The sequence below is a fragment of the Chelonia mydas genome, chromosome 1, assembly GCF_015237465.2.
Source record: "Chelonia mydas isolate rCheMyd1 chromosome 1, rCheMyd1.pri.v2, whole genome shotgun sequence".
Taxonomy (NCBI): Eukaryota; Metazoa; Chordata; order Testudines; family Cheloniidae; genus Chelonia; species Chelonia mydas.
In genome coordinates, this window is record NC_057849.1 from 20,769,344 (window position 1) to 20,791,192 (window position 21,849).

Sequence of the window (21,849 nt, forward strand, 5' to 3'; positions counted from 1 at the left end):
GGAGGGAGAGAAACAAAGGGTCTGTGTGTCTGTCTATATGCTGCTTTTGCTGGGGATAGACCAGGAATGGAGTCTTAGAACTTTTAGTAAGTAATCTAGCTAGGTATGCGTTAGATTATGATTTCTTTAAATGGCTGAGAAAAGAATTGTGCTGAATAGAATGACTATTTCTGTCTGTGTGTCTTTTTTGTAACTTAAGGTTTTGCCTAGAGGGATTCTCTATGTTTTGAATCTAATTATCCTGTAAGGTATCTACCATCCTGATTTTACAGGGGTGATTCCTTTACTTCTATTTCTATTAAAAGTCTTCTTGTAAGAAAACTGAATGCTTTTTCATTGTTCTCAGATCCAAGGGTTTGGGTCTGTGGTCACCTATGCAAATTGGTGAGGATTTTTACCAAACCTTTCCCAGGAAGTGGGGTGCAAGGGTTGGGAGGATTTTGGGGGAAAAGACGTGTCCAAACTGCGTTTCCCAGTAAACCCAGTTAGAGTTTGGTGGTGGCAGTGGATATTCCAAGGACAAAGGATAAAATTAATTTGTACCTTGGGGAAGTTTTAACCTAAGCTGGTAAAAGTAAGCTTAGGAGGTTTTCATGCAGATCCCCACATCTGTACCCTAGAGTTCAGAGTGGGGGAGGAACCTTGACAGGGGCATTGCTGGCACGTGATGGCATATATCACATTGGTAGACCTATTCATGATGACGACAGCACCTCCTTTGTCAGCCTTTTTGATTATGATGTCAGACTTGTTTCTGAAGCTGTGGACAGCATTGTGTTCTGCACGGCTGAGGTTATGGGGCAAGCGATGCTGCTTTTCCACAATTTCAGCCCGTGCACGTTGGCGGAAACACTCTATGCAGAAGTCCAGTCTGTTGTTTCGACCTTCAGGAGGAGTCCACCCAGAATCCTTCTTTTTGTAGTCTTGGTAGGAAGGTCTCTGTGGGTTAGTATGTTGTTCAGAGGTGTGTTGGAAATATTCCTTGAGTCGGAGACGTCGAAAATAGGATTCTAGGTCACCACAGAAATGTATACAAAGAAAGTAGCCTCAGCTTTTAGGAGAATAACTATTCTTACTGTAAGATGTTATCTCAGTTTTACAAATTGGTAAATTGTACTCAAAGTTCTTGGACAGCAATGTAACTTAATTTTATTACGCTACAAGGGAGTGTTTAAATACATAATTTCATACACAGAATATAAAATTCACAGGACACTAGCAAATTCAATTTGTAAACAGTAAACTAGAGTCACCTGAAAATGCCTCTATACAGTACTGTATACAAAACCTCTCTCCCCTGTACAGAGACTACTCAGAGTTAAAATTTACTCAATAGGAACACAGTTACCTGTAAAGAATGGAAGTAAGCATTGGCACTGTTACTTAATTACACTTGTGGTGAAAAATAATCTCTTGTGACAAGGACTTAACTAAAATACAATTGGTTGCTTAAATGTTGCAAAAATATCTTCCCATCCTGTCATGTCTTAATGTTGAAATTTATCAGCCATTGGCAGAAGGTAAAGAGATCAAGATTTAAGTTTGGTTTAGAACAGTCAATGGGACCAATTTATTTCCCAAGGACTATGGTGCTCGCCCGCTTTCAAGAGGGATCTGGAGGCAGGAGCATCAGCAGTTTCATGCAAGAAATGTAAGATTTCCACATTTCAAGCCAGATTCTGCTTTCAGGTAAAGGATATGGACCATATAGGCGAGTTCTGTATCTCCAGCAACAGAAAGGAGTCAAAAGCCAACCTTTGTCTTGCTCAGGGAGTTATACACACACATTGCTAAATGTGACATTTCCCCTCAGACAAGGGAGTTAAAAAATCGTTTGGCTGTATGGGTGGAGGAAACTGTCAAAGAAGGGGTGAGCATTTTAGTCATTTTTAATCCATAAGACTCAGCTTTATGCTGGGAAAGGGATCCTTTTGAAAAGGCTTTATTTTAACAATTTTATAAAGGTGGGGGATACATCTCACCCGGCAGGGGAGAGGAGAATCGGGATGGAACGTAAACATGCAGCTCCAGTAGTTTAAGATGCACAGAAGTCTCAGAGTAGGATAGCTCCTTGCATTTGGTCACATCAGATGGTAAACACTTTCCTTTGGCGGGGACGTGAGAGTGGGATAAATGTTCATGAGAACAGAACCTTTCCAAAATCAATCATAGGACATGTTCTTTGACTCTTATGCCAAAAAACGTTCTGATTTTATATAAACACAGATTCAATGTTTCTTCTGTATGAGGTTTTTGAAAAAAGGGCCACTGAAGAATCAATTAGAAGTTAAGGAAAGGTTCCTATTATTGCCCCTAACCATTTTGACCTTTATTATTACAGAGAATATTTTTTAGTACACATTATCAATACAAGAACAAAGGCACTACAAATACCCGCAGTAGCAAACACAGTATGACCAAACAGATGTTCCATGATGTCGGTGGCCTTTTCTTCCTCTATCTGTAGTGCAGTAGTTCCACCAGGTCTATTTCCAAAACCTATAAAATCCCAGTGCTATTGCTAGGCAAGTGAAAACAGAAGCTGTAAAAAGAAAGGAAATAATTAATATAACACTCAATATCGCCTTGTGTTACATGCAAGGAATTCATTTTCCCCACAGACAGAAGGATGTATAGAACTCTAGATGATACGAGACAATCTAAAACAGATTTTATTTTAAAAAAGTGCTTCTCTCTAAGTTTCAACCCTTTCTGTGCAGAAACTATTTTAAGGGTTGGGGCAGTTATGACACGTTTTCAGTACACAAATAAAAAAGATGTTTAAACCAAGAGAGAACTCAGTTGACAATACACATAACTGGTACAATGTCGGGGTAGCTAAGAGCAGAGTGTGTGAAATCTCAACAACTGTCCTTCTATACTTGTTGAACCAGCAGTTTAGCAAAGGTTAAGAGGGGGTTAACCATGTTCAGTTCTTATTGTTGGACTTGCTTTCTCACTTCCACAATTGTTTGGTTACTTTCCTTTCACCCACCTCCAATTCTGTGTAATTTTTACTGTCTACAGGCAGATTGGGAAATGAATCTCATCTGAGCTCAATTTGTTTTCTTTAAAGCTTACATAAATTACCAAATTTGAAAGCATGTCTCTTTGAAAACTTGACTGGGAAGTTTACTGCTACTTGTAGTTAAGGTACATTGATCAAGGTCGAGATCTCCCTACAGATCCGTAAGTCCATGCAATAGAAGTCATAAGCTTTTAAGACTTGTTCGAGCAAGCCAACTCAAACTACCACCACATCAGACCATATGGATATGTGAATATACCACTTCACTCCCTATAGACTAGCTTTAAGCCCCAGAACAATTCCTTGGTGGCTGACGGGGCCCAGGATGGTTTTCACTGGGGCATCTCTGCAGCAGGGGCTTGCTGACTGCAGCAAGGATGAATGTCATGGGAAGCAGTTTTTATATCCTGTACTCATGTCCTTCTATCCCAATTTTGGGCCCAATCGTGATCCCACTGAAGTCCCTCTCAAGTTTTGTGCCTACCCATGGTCTTATGTCAAATAATCCTTTTATAAATTATGATAAAAGCTAAACAAGAGATGTTCACTAGCAGAACAAATGACCTCTTGACCTCCTTTTGCTTCAATATTTCCCATCATTTACTTGATCCCTTGCCACACCCAACTTGAGACTAAACTTTTCGGCCTAGAGACCATATCTTTAATTTGTCCTCTTGCGAGATACATCTATGGTCTTACTTTCATAATTATGTATATACACATGCTCATTTTGTTTGCTGCTCATGTTTTAATGTGAAAGAACTCAGGAACTATGACCAGGCTACCAAAGGAGCTTTCCAAGAACTGAGCTTCCTAAAATCTGCACTTTGAATCAAATTTTACATTTCTGAAACACACTACAGTATTAATGCCCCTCCCCACCAACATACCTGCCAAATAACGTATTGTCTCCAGTTTATTTGATTCCATGAGAGTTTTTAAGGAGGCTATTTGTGTATCAATTTTATTACTGATTTCTGCAATAGCACTGTTGGTACTTGCATCCTGAAATACATTACAAGACATGGCATATGTATGGGTCTCATCTCCTGCTCCCTCAACTTAAAAAAAAACAAAACGAAACAGACGGCAATGCTGTCAGCTATTCTACGTAAAGAGAAACATCTATTAAAATGAAAAATCTCAAAACCCTTGTTGAATTAAGATGTATAGCCTATAAGTGAGCTTACAAGATGAGCAGAGCAGTATGTAATGCAACTGAAGAGTGGTTTTGAAAGGGGAATAGCAAAGAAAAAGCTAAAATTGAGTTCAACATGATGTGTGTCAAATGCCCCAACAAATCTGTCTATGGGGAGCATTCAACATGGACGTATATTTTGATTAACTTTTAAAAAATATTCCCCTCCCCTTCCATGAACTGCCTTATGAATTCAGACCCATGTTCCATTTTGTCTGCATCCTGCCCCGACAATGGCCAGTAACAGATTCTTCAGAGAAAGGTACAAGAAACTCTACAGCTGACAGTTAAGAAATAATCTGTCCAAAAGGGGAAATTTCTTTCTAACTCCAGTCAGTCTGCAATTGGCTATGTCCAGAAGCTTGACGGTTTATATTTTATGTTATACTGTCTACCTAGCAGTGACCTTGATTTAGCACATTACACCTCTTCTAACCTTCATTAAGGAGGGAGACCTGTTTCATCACTCAAACAGCATATTTAAGACCTTCCACAGAGCAGTTACTGGCTACAAAACATATACAACATGGCAGGAAGGGAAATAACAGCCAATTATTTTGTCTAGAGAGTTAAATTAATTCATTTCCATATATTTTACCATGGAAACATGGTACAGTAAGTTCTGTATCAGTTTAACTGCAATGCTGACCATGTTTAAGCACCTAATTAAAGTGGCCTTATTTTCTCTGAAGTGCCAAGTACCCACAAATTCCATTAGAAATATTATGGAAGAAGTGGTAAGTTAGATAGTACTGATGTGCAAGGCAAAAGAGTGAGGAGTCAAAGACCTGAGTGATATGGAGAAGGTTAGTGTTGTCAGCAGTTACAGAGAACTTAGAGAATGGGGAGGGTTTGAGAGGAAAGGTCAGGAGCAGTTTTGGCTGTGTGAAGTCTGATGATCAGACACCTGGGAAACAACTATAAAAACAGGCTAAAGATGAAGGATTGGGTGAAGGGAGACAGGTCAGGAGTGGAGAGGCAGACCCGTGAGCCATGGGTGTACTGATGGGAGGTGCAACCATGTGAGTGACTGAAGCACGAAGAGTGAGAAGGAGGGAGGCCACGGACAGAACATCATAGAGAGTAGGTTTGAAAATTCTGACCAGGTGTAAAGGACCTAGGTTCCTGATGTTCTTTGAGAGTACAAGTCTTCATTAAAATAAATATAAACTGTATAGAGTTATTTGTGCTAGAAATGTTAATACAGAATACAGCTAAAATACAAGAGCACAACCACCAGCATTAAAAAGTCATGCATAATGTTTTAAAGTTTTATGCAAACAGTTATTTCAAAGGAAGCAGATTAGATGCATTAGAACATGATCCAGTTTGTGATATTCATACTTGTACACGTGTATATGAGTATTTTAATGCGTGCTTAAGAAAAACAGGTTTAAGTCATGTGGTATCTTCCACTTCTTGTACACTCAAAATCCTGCTAACTCCAGTCAGAATTTTGGGTCCATGAAGGCAGGACTGGGTCCATAATATAAAACTGTCAATTATTATTACAGAACAGCGCTAACTCACTTTTTTATGAAACTCTGTAGTTGCTTCCATCAGATTCTTTTCCTGATCTGTGAACTACAGATTAAGAAGGGAGAAATTACAATCTCAGTAATGGAATATGGCAAACAATTGATAGAGACATCTTTTAAAAACAGCTTACCATATCTGTCACTCTGCTCCTTTCCAGATTTATGTCCAGCTTATTATCAGCTCTGATTTTACTAGTTTCATTCTTCAAAAGAAACAAAGATAAAATAAACTAATTACACACTTCCCTGAATATTAGACTCTATAGGTACTTGCTGTTTACCTACCATTAGCTGCTGTTTAACTTGATCCAACTCAATTTTCATTTTCTAGGTACAAAGGAAAAAAAAAAGACCATTTTACAGAAGTCGTAAGTGACTAACCATTTTAGTTGGATAGTCAGACCATTGCCATCACATATTTGTTACACTGACTGAAGTGGATCACTGAAAATTATGGTATTTCAGGAATAAATCTTTTCATGGATGGACCTGTCTGTTCCAGATTAGACATGTTAATAGTAGTCAAACTTCTAATATCAATTACGTCTGGTATCTAGAGCTATTTAAAATTTGGTTAAAACCAAGTGGGTGGATCAATGTCTATGGATAGTGCACCTAAGCATCTTGTCATTCTGAATGTTGGCTCATATATCCTAAGAATAGTGGAAACACATCCATGAATATACAAAATGCTCTCAGGAAAAGGAAAGTGAAGTAAAAATATCTAAACCCTGGTCTACACTATGAGGTTAGGTCGATTTAAAAATGAATGCATCTACACAACCAACCCCGTTCCATCGACCTAAAGGGCTCTTAAAATTGACTTCTGTACTCCTCCCCAGCAAGGGGAGTAGTGCTAAAATCGACCTTGTTGGGTCAAATTTGGGGTAGTGCAGATGCAATTTGATGGTATTGGCCTCTGGGAGCTATCCCAGAGTGCTCCAATGTGACTGCTCTGGACAGCACTTTGAACTCCGATGCACTAGCAAAGTACACAGGAAAAGCCCTGGGAAATTTTGAATTTCATTTCCTGTTTGGTCAATGTGGCAAGCTCAGCCGCACAGATGACCATGCAGTCCCCCCAGAATCGCAAACGAGCTCCAGCATGGACTGAAAGGGAGACACTGGATCTGATTGCTGTATGGGGAAGAAGAATCTGTGCAGACCGAACTCCGATCAAAACGAAGAAATGCTAATATATATGCCAAAATCGCAGAGGGCATGGTGGAGAGAGGCTACAACAGGGACACGCAGCAGTACCATGTGAAAGTTAAGGAGCTCAGGCAAGCCTACCAAAAGACAAAGGAGGCAAACGGTTGCTCTGGGGCAGAGCCCCATACATGCCGCTTTTATGATCAGCTGCATGGCATTCTAGGGGGGACCCTACCACTACCCCACAACTGTCTGTGGACACCTGCAAGGGGGGGGGGAGGAGTCTCACGCAACAGGGAGGAGGATTTTGTGGATGAGGAAGAGGAGGAGGAGAATGCGCAACAGGCAAGCGGTGAATCCGTTCTCCCCTGCAGCAAGGAGCTTTTCATCACCCTGGAGCCATTACCCTCCCAAGGCGGGATCCCCAATCCTGAAGCCGGAGGAGGAAGCTCTGGTGAGTGCACATTTGTAACTACAGTACAGGGTTTAAAAGCAACAGTGTTTAATGTTTGATTTGCCCTGAAGAATTGGGATGCATTCACGGCCAGTACAGCTACTGGAAAAGTCTGTTAACGTGTCTGGGGGTGGAGCAGGAATTCTCAAGGGACATCTCCATGAAGCTCTCCTGGAGGTACTCTGAAAGCCTTTGCAGAAGGTTTCTGGGGAGTGCTGCCTTATTTCGTCCTCCACGGTAGGACACTTTACCACGCCAAGCCAGTAGCAAACAGTTTGGAATCATTGCAGCACAAAGCATGGCAGCAAATGGTCCTGGGTTTTGGTCACATTCAAGCAACATTCTGTCTTTATCTTTCTGTGTTAGCCTCAGGAGAGTGATATCATTCATGGTCACCTGATTGAAATAGGGGAATTTTTGTAAGGGAACAGTAAAAGGACCCCGTTCGTGCTGGGTTGTTTGCGCCTGGCTAAAAGGGATCATCCCAGAGAATAGCCATGCGGTGGGGTGGGGGGAGGTGTGAGCTGCACATCCACCCGAAAACTGCAGCCCCTCCTTTTAAATGTGAAACCCAACTGCATTGCTTGCTATGGGAAAGGATGGCGCTGCAGTTTGAAACCATTCCCATATGTTATGAAGGCGTAAGAAGCCAACCCCCGCATACCAAAAGGCTTACCATGGCTGCCTGGAAACCGAATTCTGTTGCCCAGCCGTGTCTGATGTGTAACCACACCAGCAGGCACTCAATATAAAAGGCAAAATGCGACCTTGTACCTAAAGCACATGTGCTGTCTGCTGTGAATTACTTGATTCACTGTAAAAGAGTCTCCCTTTTGTTCTCAGAAATGTATCATCTTAAATTTTACTCTCCCTTTTTATCTCCCCCCAGGTGCAAATGTTTCTATGCTCCCGCTATCATCTCCATCCCTGAGGTTAATCGCAGATCAGAAGGCGAAAAAAATGCACTCGCAATGACATGTTTTCCGAGCTTGTGCAGTCCTCCCGCACTGATACGGCACAGCTTAATGCATGGAGGCATTCAGTGGCAGAGGCCAGGAAAGCATTAAGTGAGCGCGAAGAGCAGAGGCAGGAGGCAATGCTGAGGCTAATGGGGGAGCAAACGAATTTGATGAAGCGTCTGTTGGAGCTGCAGGAAAGCCAACAGGAGCACAGACCCCCGCTGCATCCATTGTATAACTGCCTGCCCTCCTCCCCAAGTTCCATATCCTCCTCACCCGGACGCCCAAGAACGCAGGGAGGGAGGCTCCGGGCACCCAGCCACTCCACTCCAGAGGATGGCCCAAGCAACAGAAGGCTCTCATTCAAACAGTTTTGATTTGTAGCGTGGCTACAATAAGCAATGTGGCCTTATCCTTCCCTCCTTCCGCACCCCACCCCACCCGGGCTACCTTGTCAGTTATCTCTCTTTTTTTTTTTTTTAAATAAAGTAAGAATACATGGTTTCAAAACAACAGTTACTTTATTTCCTTTGCCAGCTGTGATTGAAGGGGGGAGGGTGGTTGGCTTACTGGGAATTAAAATCAAGAAAGGGGGCGGGTTTGCATCAAGGAGAAAAAACACACAACTGTCACACCGTAGCCTGGCCAGCCATGAAACTGGTTTTCAAAGCCTCTCTGATGTGCAGCGCGCCCTGCCGTGCTCTTCTCAAAATGCTCAAATTCTTCTCTGCTCAAAATCAGCCGCCAGGCAATTTGCCTCAACCTCCCATCCCGCCATAAACGTCTCCCCCTTACTCTCTGATATTATGGAGCACACAGCAAGCAGCAATAACAATGGGAATGTTGGTTGCGCTCAGGTCTAACCTAGTCAGCAAACAGCATCAGTGAGCTTTTAAACGTCCAAAGGCACATTCTACCACCATTCTGCACTTGCTCAGCCTATAGTTGAACTGCTCCTTACTACTGTCCCGGCTGCCTGTGTACGGCTTCATGAGCCATGGGAGCAAGGGGTAGGCTGGGTCCCCAAGGATAACTATTGGCATTTCAACATCCCCAACGGTAATTTTCTGGTCTGGGAAGTAAGTCCCTTCTTGCAACTGCTCAAACAGCCCGGAGTTCCTAAAGATGCGAGTGTCATGCACCTTTCCCGGCCATCCCACGTTGATGCCAGTGAAACGTCCCTTGTGATCCACCAGTGCTTGCAGCACCTTGAGAAGTACCCCTTGCTGTTTACGTACTGGTTGGCAAGGCGGTCCGGTGCCAAAATAGGGATATGCGTTCCATCTATTGCCACACCACAGTTAGGGAACCCCATTGCAGCAAAGCCATCCAGTATGACCTGCACATTTCCCAGAGTCACTACCCTTGATAGCAGAACATCAGTGATTGCATTGGCTACTTGGATCACAGCAGTCCCCACAGTAGATTTGCCCACTCCAAATTGATTCCTGACTGACTGGTAGCAATCTGGCGTTGCAGGCTTCCACAGGGCTATGGCCACTCGCTTCTCAACTGTCAGGGCAGCTCTCATCTTGGTATTCCAGCATTTTAGGGCAGGGGAAAGCAACTCAAAGTTCAAGCAAAGTGACCATACGCATGCGAAAGTTTCACAGCCACTGTGAATCATCCTACCTGCAACACTATGCGGTCCCACCAGTCTGTTCTTGTTTGCTGGGCCCAGAATTGGCATTCCACTGTATCAACCAGCCCCACTGCTACAATGATGTCCCAATTGCCACAGCCCATGCTTTCAGGAACATCTGTGTCCATGTCCTCCTCACAATCGTCCTCATGCTGGCGTCTCTTAGCCCGGTTCTGCTCATATTCCAGGATAATGCGCGAGGTGTTTACAATGCTCATAACAGCAGCGGTGAGCTGAGTGGGCTCCATGCTTGCCGTGGTATGGCATCTGCATGGGTATCCCAGGAAAAAAGGCGTGAAACGATTGTCTGCCGTTGCTTTCACAGAGGGACGGGCGACTGATGACACGTACCCAAAACCACCCGTGACAATGTTTTTGCCCCATCAGGCATTGGGAGCTTAACCCAGAATTCCAATGGGCAGCGGAGACTGCGGGAACTGTGAGATAGCTACCTACAGTGCACCGCTCTGTAAGTCAATGCTAGCCATGGTATTGAGGACACACTCCGCCGACTTAATGCGCTTAGTGGGGACATACACAATCGACTGTCTAAAACTGATTTCTAAAAAGCGACTTCTATAAATCGACCTAATTTCATGGTGTAGACATACCCTATGTCATAAAGTTTTGTTGAATTCTGTGTCTCAAAGAACTACACACTTTTCCAGCATTAAATAATGGTAATAGGCCTTAAACAAAAATACATTAGACCACTGAAGGATTTAAATATGGGTTTGTTTTCTTCTGGGGGAATTGTATGAATCTGTATCCCAAATTTATGTTTATATGAACACCAAACATGCCACTTACAAGGCAGAAAGAGTCACAGACAGATTGTTAATTTTTAAAGAACAAGAAAACTAAGCTTTCAGCACTGGTGAAAGTATCAGTGATTGCTTGTATCGAAACAGTTGGTTCCAAAAAGAATACTTCTCAACATATTTTGCAATTTATCTGTTCAGTTAGAAAGATTCAGTAGTACCTCATTCTCTGCTCTCAGGTTTGCAAATTCACTTTTCTCTAGGATGACCATATCTTTCCGAATAGAGTCTAAATGCGCCATTATCTGCTGCAGAGTTATTTCCTAGAAAATAATATAGTAATCACTCAGAACTGCTAAGAAATGCTACGACCTTTTCAAGCATTGCATTTCAACAGGAAGAAAGAGACTTGCTTAGGTCACAGAAAGCAAAGTCTTGTTGTGCATGAAATCATTAACTGGTGACTGTCAGGCATAAAAAAAAAAAACGTCACATAGTAACAGACAATGAAAAGCTGGAGTTTGTTCGAGGGATTCAGAACCTTTACTTCTGCTGTTTTATAAAACAATTCTAAAACTAAGGTAGAAAAGCCACAGGTATTTGGCCCACAAAGTTGGTCAATAAAATAGATCAGAATTCCCTGGTTGAACCTTCAGTCACCACTTACTTTTGATGCCCATATGAAATGAGCTGATGGTCTCAGTCCAGTTCCTAGTGGACATCATCATATTTAGCACTAATGAGTCCTCCTTGCTATAAGGGTTGGCTGAGAGGCGAAGGACTGAATGGTTATGGACACCAAACTACTCGCTCACCCCAATGTGATGAGGCACATTCGCGAGGTGTTGTAGGAAATCTCACTGACTTACCTATTGTATGGACAGAGTTCAGTTTCCAGCACTGTCAAGCTGCCACTTGCACAAGCATTAAATTCACTTCAACTTAGAATTTTAAAAAAATAATACGAACCCTTAGATTTGAAATGAACAAAAACCTAGCTGACCTCAGGATCTTGTAGTACGTACAGGTCCTAGACAGTTTCATTGTACTGTTCCTTTAAATATTAGTGACATGGAATTATGTGGGAGCCTGCTTTTGAGGCTATTGGGCTTAGTGAGAAGGAAAATGCCCAGCCCCAATTCAGGATTCAAGAGAGTTAGTACTCCTCAGTTCCAATTCAAAATTACAGTAGAACCTCAGAGTTATGAACACCAGAGTTACAAACTGACCAGTCAACCACACACCTCATTTGGAACTGGAAGTACACAATTAGGCATCAGCAGAGACCCCACCAAAAAAACCCCCCAAAAACGCAAATACAGTACTGTGTTAAATGTAAACTACTAAAAAAATTAAGGGAAAGCAACATTTTTCTTCTGCATAGTAAATTTCAAAGCTGTATTAAGTCAATGTTCAGTTGTAAACATGTGAAAGAATAGCCGTAATGTTTTGTTCAGAGTGCCGAACATTTCAGAGGTATGAACAACCTCCATCGGGTCTGATCCCTACTTTGTTGAACACACACTGTATTAATTTCCTACAATTCCTTACAGTACGTTGGCTGTGCTTATGTTTGGATCTATTATCTCCACACACTGAATTAAAAAATTAAAAAATTTCTGAGTCTGAATATAACATTCACTAAGCTACCCCACGTTATAAAAAGGAAGCTACATTTGGGATCTAGGCAATGTACATTTATACTTCTTTAGACACAGCAGGGTCTCAAAGCCAGTAGGGTTTCCATATTAAAGGAAAACATAAAAAAAAAAAAAAAAAAAAAAAAGAACAGGAAAAAAACAAGTTCTTGGGTTCTCCTCTACTGCCATAATTCAGTTATTCATGGTAAAAGTTCTCAAAAATTAAAAAAATAACTAAGGGAAAAAAATCGGTTGGCTATAAAACTCCATGGCTTAATAATGGAGAAGTAATTTGTGCTATTTGTGCTTAATTGCATATTCTCACTGAACATAAGTGGTATATAATTCTCAGTCTAGTGTCTTCTTCATTAATTATTGAAACTATTATTTTGTATCGGAGTCTAGTTACACTGGTCCAATTGTCTACTTCGCAAAGAGTAAAATTCTTAGATCCTTTTAATTTCACACATTTGTGATGATGAAATTAATTATCCTCCCCCGTACACCCAGACATACCAAATTATTTTACTGGCTTACTACAATCACATAATTTTACAAGAACTAGCTTGAACCTACAAGTTAAATAAGACAATCAATAGGATTCTTTGCATGAAGCATCAGTGTATGTTTGAACTGTATTACTGGACCAGTTCCATGAGCCAAATATGCAGAAAGAGTCAAGATCATCATGAACCAGTTTTGGTGGTTTTTAATTTATCAACAAAAAAACAACCAAGGCCAATACCGTATACCTATGCTATTGTTAAATAAAAGACACAGGCTACTTTCCTCTACCTAAAGCATCCATATCATGATTAACAATCAGAATAATCTTCCTTGAAATTCACTTCCTGTCCTAAACTGTTGTGCAGTGTTGCTGTGCGTTGTTAAACAGTTGCTGTCTCACCCCACAGGCTGCCTTTCAGTAGCAGATGAAGCAATCCCTGCATAGCATTTGTAGATCATTCTTACTTTTAGAAAGAACTTTTGGTTCCTATGGGTTGAAAGGTGCTATAGTAAATGCAAGATATCACTTATTCCTCTCTAATTTAAACTCAGCTAGGATTTTAGGACAATTTGCCTCAGTAAAGTATCCACTATACTAGTTCTCTTATATTTTAAAAGACGAAAATATAAACTACTATATTTTATAAAGCACCATTTGCGTATATGATGCTTCATGGACATATAAAATGACAAGGAAACAATAAATCACTGATTTACCACCTGCTGAGCTTGGGTCACCATATCCTTATAGACTGTGTCTAGGCTGAGATTTGACAAAGTTGTTAATGCTGATACAATGGTCTCTGCTTGTTCTTTACCAAAACCTGGAAGACAGTTGAAGGATGACAGGTTAAGATGAAATCAAAAATTGTATGGAGAGGCAAGCAAAAGTTACACAAGCATAAAGTTCAGTATGCAAGTGCAAAGGTAAGTTCCAAGTCACACTGCCAGTGACATGGATTCAACCACCAAGCTACCAAAACTTTTAAGATCACTAACTTTTCAAAATTCTGAACTTTTTCAGCTTTGAATCTGAAGTGCATCCATTATATTTTGAATTACAAAAACCAATGACCTTCTGCAGGTGCCGCATGCAACAGGAGCATAATCTGCAACCTGTTCAACTGCCACGGGCTATTTAGTTTTTCCTAATGTACAGTATTTTCTCACTGTCAAGGTTCCTTCCCCACTCTGAACTCTAGGGTACAGATGTGGGGACCTACATGAAAGACCCCCTAAGCTTATTCTTACCACTTTAGGTTAAAAACTTCCCCAAGGTACAAACTTTGCCTTGTCCGTGAACCATATGCTACCACCACCAAGCGTTTTAAACAAAGAACAGGGAAAGAGCCCACTTGGAGACGTCTTCCCCAAAAATATCCCCTCCAAGCCCTACACTCCCTTTCCTGGGGAAGGCTTGATAAAAATCCTCATCAATTTGTACAGGTGAACACAGACCAAACCCTTGGACCTTAAGAACAATGAAAAATCAATCAGGTTCTTAAAAGAAGAATTTTAATTAAAGAAAAGGTAAAAGAATCACCTCTGTAAAATCAGGATGGTAAATACCTTACAGGGTAATCGGATTCAAAACATAGAGAATCCCTCTAGGCAAAACCTTAAGTTACAAAAAGACACAAAAATAGGAATATACATTCCATCCAGCACAGCTTATTTTACCAGCCATTAAACAAAAGGAAATTAATGCATTTCTAGCTAGATTACTTACTAACTTAACAGGAGTTGTAAGGCTGCATTCCTGATCTGTTCCCGGCAAAAGCATCACACAGACAGACAAATCCTTTGTTCCCCCCCTCCAGATCTGAAAGTATCTTGTCCCCTCATTGGTCATTTTGGGTCAGGTGCCAGCGAGGTTATCTTAGCTTCTTAACCCTTTACAGGTGAAAGAGTTTTGCCTCTGGCCAGGAGGGATTTTATAGCACTGTATACAGAAAGGTGGTTACCCTTCCCTTTATATTTATGACACTCACAAATACTATTTAATAAACCAGGTTTATCCTTTGCTACAGAGTGTGCATCGTAGGGGAAAAAAAAGAATGAAATTAATAAGGGAATCCTACATAGACTGAAATTGCTCCACATCCTTTGGGGCAAATTCAGACTGGGCATAAGCATGTGAAACACTGTTGACTTCAAGAGCACTGCACCTGTTTACACCAGGCCAAATTTTGGCCGTTAGGACTTTTACTTACCAGTGCTAATACTTTATGTGTAGTTTGGTATGATTCTAAAGCTTTAGCTTCCCTGGAGTCTCAATTATTTTTTAAAAAACTAGCTCATTTTTCTAATTACCAGCCCAATCCACACCCAAGCTGCATGGAAGTTCTAAGAATGTCATGATATCTATTTGTACTGTAAATATTTTACACTGGAAGGAGGTTGGACTCAATAGGTCTCTTCCCTCCTCTAATGCCTATAACCTCTATGTTTAGAGCTTGATCACTGTAATATCTGGGTTTTTTTATCTAAGGCAAGACCATATCAAAGATGGGACAAACGAACTTGAGAAAGAAAATGTAAAGTTAACTGTTCAGGTAAATCTTAGAAGACTGCACCCAACCAACGCAGCACAGGTGATATGCAAGATGAATCACTTTTGAGCCCAGTGGAGGGCTATATGAGATATGATACTAATGTATAAAAAGGCAAGTGAAGGATAGAATGCTACAATATATTCAGTCTCCCACCTCTGTCATTTTAAATCAAACCTTTTAAAGAAACATTGTTTTTACATAACCTAAATTTGGGGCCTAACCTGACGTATGCAAAATTTAACAAAACGTAAAATCAAAGTGTTTCTATGACATTTTCTTTTTAAAAAATTCCAATACAACCTGGCTTTAAGCATTCCTCTGAAGCGTTTGAATCCCCAACACTGCACTATCATACTAGTGTATGAGAACTGGATATGTTTTTTTTACAGTGTTTCTACATTGTTCAAGCTGAGTGAAATGAAAAAAATGTAAACAAAAAGCAAGTGGGGGAAAAGTCAATTAGATTTTTTAAAAATTTCAATTTCAATAAATTAAGGGTTTATTAGGAACTGGAAGAAGGAATGTATATTTTAAAAGGTGATTTTAATACGACCATCACAGTTATTCTTTACATTTTAGTGATACTTTACACTTACAGAGTGCATTAAGTTTCTCTGATGGAAGGCACTACATATAAGCTTCCACAAACCTACAAGGTAAGTAAATGTTACCTTACGCAGTTTATTTTTATGGCTGTATAGACAACAATCTACATGCAACGCTTCCATTTACACTGTAGCAGCTAGTAACAGACATGCATGACAAATAGGAACCCCTTAATACTTTTGGGAAAGTAGCAGGATGATTTCACTTGAGTTACTTAATAGGTATTGCTCACCATGCACTTCCAGCTCTCGTACCAATGCATGGGTATCAAAGGTTAGCTTTCTCTGTTCCAGTGGGGTTATTTCAACTCTTCTCATGTCATACGACTTCACAGGGGCTGTGGCAGCAAAACCTGAAAATGGCAAGAAGCCATTAAGAAGTTGTTTACTCATTCGCTTCCTTGTTAATTTTATCATGGAATGCAGTAACATTAAAGAGTTTTTGCTGCATAATCTTTCATAGTGGAAAGGAGGACCCCAGTGCACTAATATGTGTACAACAAAGAGTGTTGGTCCTCCTTCAATGGCTTGATTATAAAGCAGAGGGAAGTAGTCAGTCTAGCCAGCATTTTCTCCTGCCCCTAAATGTTCTAAATCTCGTAATTGTCCTCATTGTCTTTACAAAGGTTTGCTCCACCACTAGGACCCCAAACAACAATCCCAAATTCAGGTATCCAAGCCTCCAGGTATACCAAAGATCAAAATACTGTGATTGAATAACTTGATGATTATCGGTAATGTATTAACTATTAAAGGAAGGCATTTAATTCTACTTTTAAAAGTGTAACTGTTCTAATGTAGCCAACAAGAAATGGGTTGCACAATTACCATCATTCAGCTGGCCCTGTCAGAAAACTACACACCCACCAGCTGCATTCTTCACACCAACTTCTTCCCCAGCACCCTATCAGCAAAGGGACTGCATCTTCTAGTGACACACAAAACGGTAGTGCTATGTAAATAAATCACCAATAATTATGCAGTGCCAGTGCTTGGGAAGAATTTACTGGTTTACCAACTAACCAATTAGGCAACAGACTGACACATGATTTTAACACCTAATATATCACAGATTTGTTGAGTTAGAGATAATTGATTTTACTGCATGAAAGATGACATCCCAGAGGATATAAAGAACTGCGATTTGAAGTTTTAACAGTTCTTGTGATTTACCCATGCCTGCATCTCTAATTTCCTAGAAGCTTTCACTCCTCTGTGCATCTCCTTCTCCAACCTGTTTCAAATAGTCTCCTAATTGCTATCCAGCAAAACCTGTCTTTCACATCTAAATCCCTGCTGAAAACCCATTTCTTGTACAAATCCTTCCTTCCTACCACTAACTCTCTCCCTTCACTAAACTGTTGTCCTAGTCTTGTCATGGCTTTGATTAGGAAAAGAAGTAGAGGTCAGATCAGCATTTGTTAACACATAGGGTCAACCTCCTCCAGCTAAATCAAAGTCAATGTTAATCTGCAACTACACTAGGGAACTAGTTGTGGTTAATTAATCCTGACTTCACTTCCTAATCTATACAAAGCCTATATTAAATTTAAGATGATTGGGATAGAGAAAAGATATAATTCTATTTAAGAAATGCATGTAAATTGCTTATGTGGCAATACACAATATTTAAGTTTAATAATTCCCAGCTGTCCAATGCTATAAAGTATTCACTTCTAACTAGTGCTGTCAAGCAATTAAAAAAATTAATCACGACTAATCGCGCTGTTAAACAATAATAGAATACCATTTATTTAAATATTTTGGACGTCTTCTACATTTTCAAATATATTGATTTCAATTACAACACAGAATATAAAGTGTACAGTGCTCACTTTATTTTTTATTACAAACATTTGCACTGTAAAAAGACCTTCAATTCACCTCATTGAAGTACTGTAGTGCAATCTCTTTATCATAAAAGTTGACTTATAAATGTAGAACTACGTAAAAAAGAATAACTGTACTTAACAATAAAACAATGTAAAACTTTAGAGCCTACAAGTCCACTCAGGCCTACTTCTTGTTCTGCCCATCACTCAGACAAGCATTCAGTGTTCGGGGCGGACAGAGAAGGGGGGAAGTAAGCGATGACTTGTGCAGGAGGAGGGCCTGGAGGACAGGGGGCGACAATGGGGAGGAGCAAGCAGTAACTTGTGCAGGAGAAGGGTGAGGAAGGTGTCTTGCTGCTGCTTCTGGATGGGTGGTTTCTGGCACTGGGCTCGCCAGGCTCGCCTCCTTTTACTGAGCTAGGTGGGTTCCCTTCAGCTGAGTGAGCCCTTGTTTGCAAGGGAGGGTGGATTTTACCTCAGGGACTCATCATACTGCCAGGGAGGAGAGGCTGGTGCAGGGAGGCTGAGCTCACCAGGCCCATGTTCTCTATGCGGTACCCCAGAGAGAGCGGCCAGCTAGGGGCAATGGGGCACGATGCAGGGGGATTGGTCCTCTGGGACCAAGGGACCAACCAGGAACAACAGGGCCTGGGCTGGCTAGGGAGCCGATATATCCTATTTTGGCCAGGACAGTCTCCTTTTTCAGCTCTGTCCCGGCCGTCCCTACTTCTTCACCAAAACTGGGCATTTGTCCCAGCTGCAAGGCAGAGCACAGTGGCGGCTGCTGCCCAGGGAGCAGCTCTGAAGGCAGCACTGCCTGCCAGCAGGAAAGTGGAGAAATTTGCTGCTGGCGGGCAGTGCTGGCTTCAGAGCTGACCCCTGGGCAGCCCAGAGTTGGGAGAAATGGGCGGGGGGGGGGGGGGGGGAAATCAGCCTCAGCCAGGGGAGGCAGGGAGCTGGGGGGAAGGGAGATCAGCCTCAGCAGGGGCAAGCACGGAGCTCAGGTCGGGAGGGGGGAAGAGGGAGGATCAGCCCCAGTTTTGGGCAGCACAGGACTGGGGGTGGGGGTCAGCCCCAGGCGGCATGGGGCTGGGAGGGGGAGACCCCACTGTGGGCAGTGAGGCACTCAGGGGTGGGGGTCAGCCCCCAAGGTCAGGGGGTGGCACAGGGCTCGGGGTCAGCCCCAGGCAGAATGGGGCTCGGGGGTGGGGGTCAGCCCCAGTTGCGGGCATCACAGGGCTTGGGGTCAGCCTATTAATTATACAGACCTACCTCACTCAGTCAGTCCCCTCTGGTCTTGCAGTGCTTTTTTTCTTGACCAGGACTGAACATATTATATTACATGCAAAAAAACTCCAAACCATTAAGAGAATGTTAAGGTTGCAAAGTCAAGCACTCAAAAGTTAGGAAATGTCAGAATTAAGGTTGCCTGTGTGCATTCTGATAGTCTTTATTTATGTGATGGTATACTATTTTTTCCACAGGACCCCTGCACAAGCCCCCACTCTCTAGGTCCTGGCTCCACCTAAATCTTGCTAATTCTTTCTGCACAACAGCTCTAAGATACAGCCTTTCCTATCCACCCACACAGCTAAAAAGCTCGTCCAGGCTCTCATTTCACATCCTCTTTGCTTGCCTTGTCATTCTTGCCCTGCTTATAGCCATTCAAAATGTTCCTATAAAGATCATTTTCCTAGCTCATCACACCGAGTACTTCACCTCTCTCTTTGCCTCCCTCCACTGGCTCCCCCTTCTCTAACATTTCAAATGTAAGCAATTTACTTTCACTTTAAAGGCCTTTCATGGGAATTCTAGAGCCTCCCTTAGGAGCCTATTCCAGAGCTTAATTATCCTCATAGTTGAAAAGTTTTTTTTCCCTAACATCTAACCTGAATCTCTCTTGCTGCAGATCAAGCCCATTACTTCTTGTCCTGCCTGTATGGGTATACAGAATAATTGATCATCATCCTCTTTATAACAATCTCTAACATATCTGAAATCTGTTATTGGGTATCCCATCTGTCTTCCTTTGTCAAGACTAAACATGCTCATTTTAACCTTTCCTCAAAGGTCTGGTTTCTAAATCTTATCATTTTTGTAGCTTTCTTCTGGACTCTCTATTTTGTCCACATCTTTCGTAAAGTGTGGCATCCAAAACTGGACAGAGTACTCCAGCTGGGACCTTACCAGTGCCAAATAGCAAGAGTCTTACAAACAACATTCCAGTTAATGTGGCCCAGAATACTGACCTTTTCTGCAGCTGCATCACATTGCTGGTGCACATTCAGTTTGTGATTTTTCACTACAACTCACAGATCCTTTTTAGCGGTACTACCAATTAGCCAGTTATAATCCATTTTGTAGCTGATTTGTCCTTCTTAAGCATAGTACTTTGCACTTATCTTTATGGAATTTCATCTTGTGGAATTCAGACCAATTTCCCAGTTTGTCAAAATAATTCTGAATTCTAACCCTGTCCTCCAACGTGCTTGCACATCACCCCACATGCTATTTATCAATTCTCATACACTACTGAGCTCTTGACTCCCACCTCTGCTCTGCCAGTAAGCCCAGTCTTCTCAGTCAACCACTTATATTTTCAAATGAGCACTTTCCTGCTTTCGCTCTCACTGCTCCTCATGCCTACAAGGAAATTCCCATAAAAATCTGCAAATCCACCTCACTGTCCTCCTTCAAATCCCTTCTTTGCTGCGATGCCACCAAACAACCAACACAAAACACCTAGACTGCAGTTTGACACAGAGTGAGCAGTGACTGCTGCCACAGCAACGCTTTCACATGGCTGCAAAAAAACCACCCTTAGGAGGGGAATAGCTACCCTGGTGCACTGTCTACACGGCCACTTTACAGCGCTGGAACCCGCATCACCCGGGGGGGGTGTGTGTTTTCACACCCCTGAGCGAGACTGTTTCAGCGCTGTAAAGTGGCCGTGTAGACAAGGCCTCCCTCACCATAATCGCCAATTGTCTCTTGCCTTAGGCTTGGACTGCAAGCTCTCTGGGGCGGGGGCTGCGATTTTGTTCTTTTGTACAGCGCCTAGCACCCTGCTGGGGCCCTGGTCCGTGATGGGGGAGCCCCTCGGCACGGAGATACACAATGAGGCCAGGCCCCCGCACTTGCTGACAGGGTGACCCACACTCATGCCTGCGGCACCGTGGGTGGGTGGGGGGCTACGAGCTCTCCCCGCTGGGTACTGACCGGGGGGTGCGGGGGGCTCACACCGGCCAGAGTGGGGCGGGGAGGGGGAGGCTCCACCCCACTGGCAGATAACGGGGACACTCATCCCCCCCGCGGGGGCGCCTCTCACCTCTCCTTGGGGCCGGCAGCGCGGCGCCCCAGGGCGGGCCCGGCCGCGAGCCGCCCCCCGAGGCCAGGAGCCTCCGGCCCAGCCCGCCGCCCCTCATCCGCCTCCTCCGCCGCGCGGGGCCCGCGAGCCGCAGAGCCACGGACAGCGCCCCGCCCCCCTCGGCGGCTGCGGCTCTCCCGGCAGGCGCCCCAGGGCGCTCTGGGAAGTGTAGTCTGGCGGTGCCGCCCGGCACGCTCGGAGGCGCAGCCTGCGGCCGGGCGCGGCGCCCTGGTGTGGTCACACGCGCACACACTTCCACTCGTAATCACCCCCCCTTGCGTGCACACACCCGCACGTCTTCACACTCATTCACTCGCACGCACACGTCCCCGCACGCCTCCACCGGTATGCACACCCCCTTGCGTGAACACACCCGCACGTCTTCACACTCATTCACTCGCACGCACACGTCCCCGCACGCCTCCACCGGTATGCACACCCCCTTGCGTGAACACACCCGCACGTCTTCACACTCATTCACTCGCACGCACACGTCCCCGCACGCCTCCACCGGTATGCACACCCCCTTGCGTGAACACACCCGCACGAGCACACACTTTCACTCATGCACACCCACACATGCATACACTTGTGCAAAGGGGCAATACCCA

General features: G+C 43.0%; 1 protein-coding gene across 13 annotated transcripts; it reads right to left on the reverse strand.

Moving 5' to 3' along the window:
- Window positions 1–1,123: 1,123 nt before the first annotated feature.
- On the reverse strand, window positions 1,124–21,355 carry CCDC90B (coiled-coil domain containing 90B). Of its 13 annotated transcripts, none has more exons than XM_037888964.2 (9): window positions 21,200–21,354; window positions 16,273–16,392; window positions 13,600–13,703; window positions 10,954–11,055; window positions 6,050–6,091; window positions 5,896–5,967; window positions 5,757–5,810; window positions 3,919–4,033; window positions 1,124–2,542 (listed from the first exon to the last, which is right to left on the reverse strand). In XM_037888964.2, exons 1-9 carry the CDS (start codon window positions 21,294–21,296, stop codon window positions 2,487–2,489), a joined length of 762 nt encoding a protein of 253 aa, XP_037744892.1. In that variant the 5' UTR covers window positions 21,297–21,354; the 3' UTR covers window positions 1,124–2,486. The 13 variants fall into 13 exon arrangements, with proteins under 13 accessions (XP_037744892.1, XP_037744883.1, XP_043384264.1 ...); XM_037888955.2 differs by having other exon boundaries at window positions 13,597–13,703; XM_043528329.1 differs by lacking the exon at window positions 21,200–21,354 and adding an exon at window positions 20,867–21,037 and having other exon boundaries at window positions 13,597–13,703.
- Between the last annotated feature and the right edge of the window lie 494 nt (window positions 21,356–21,849).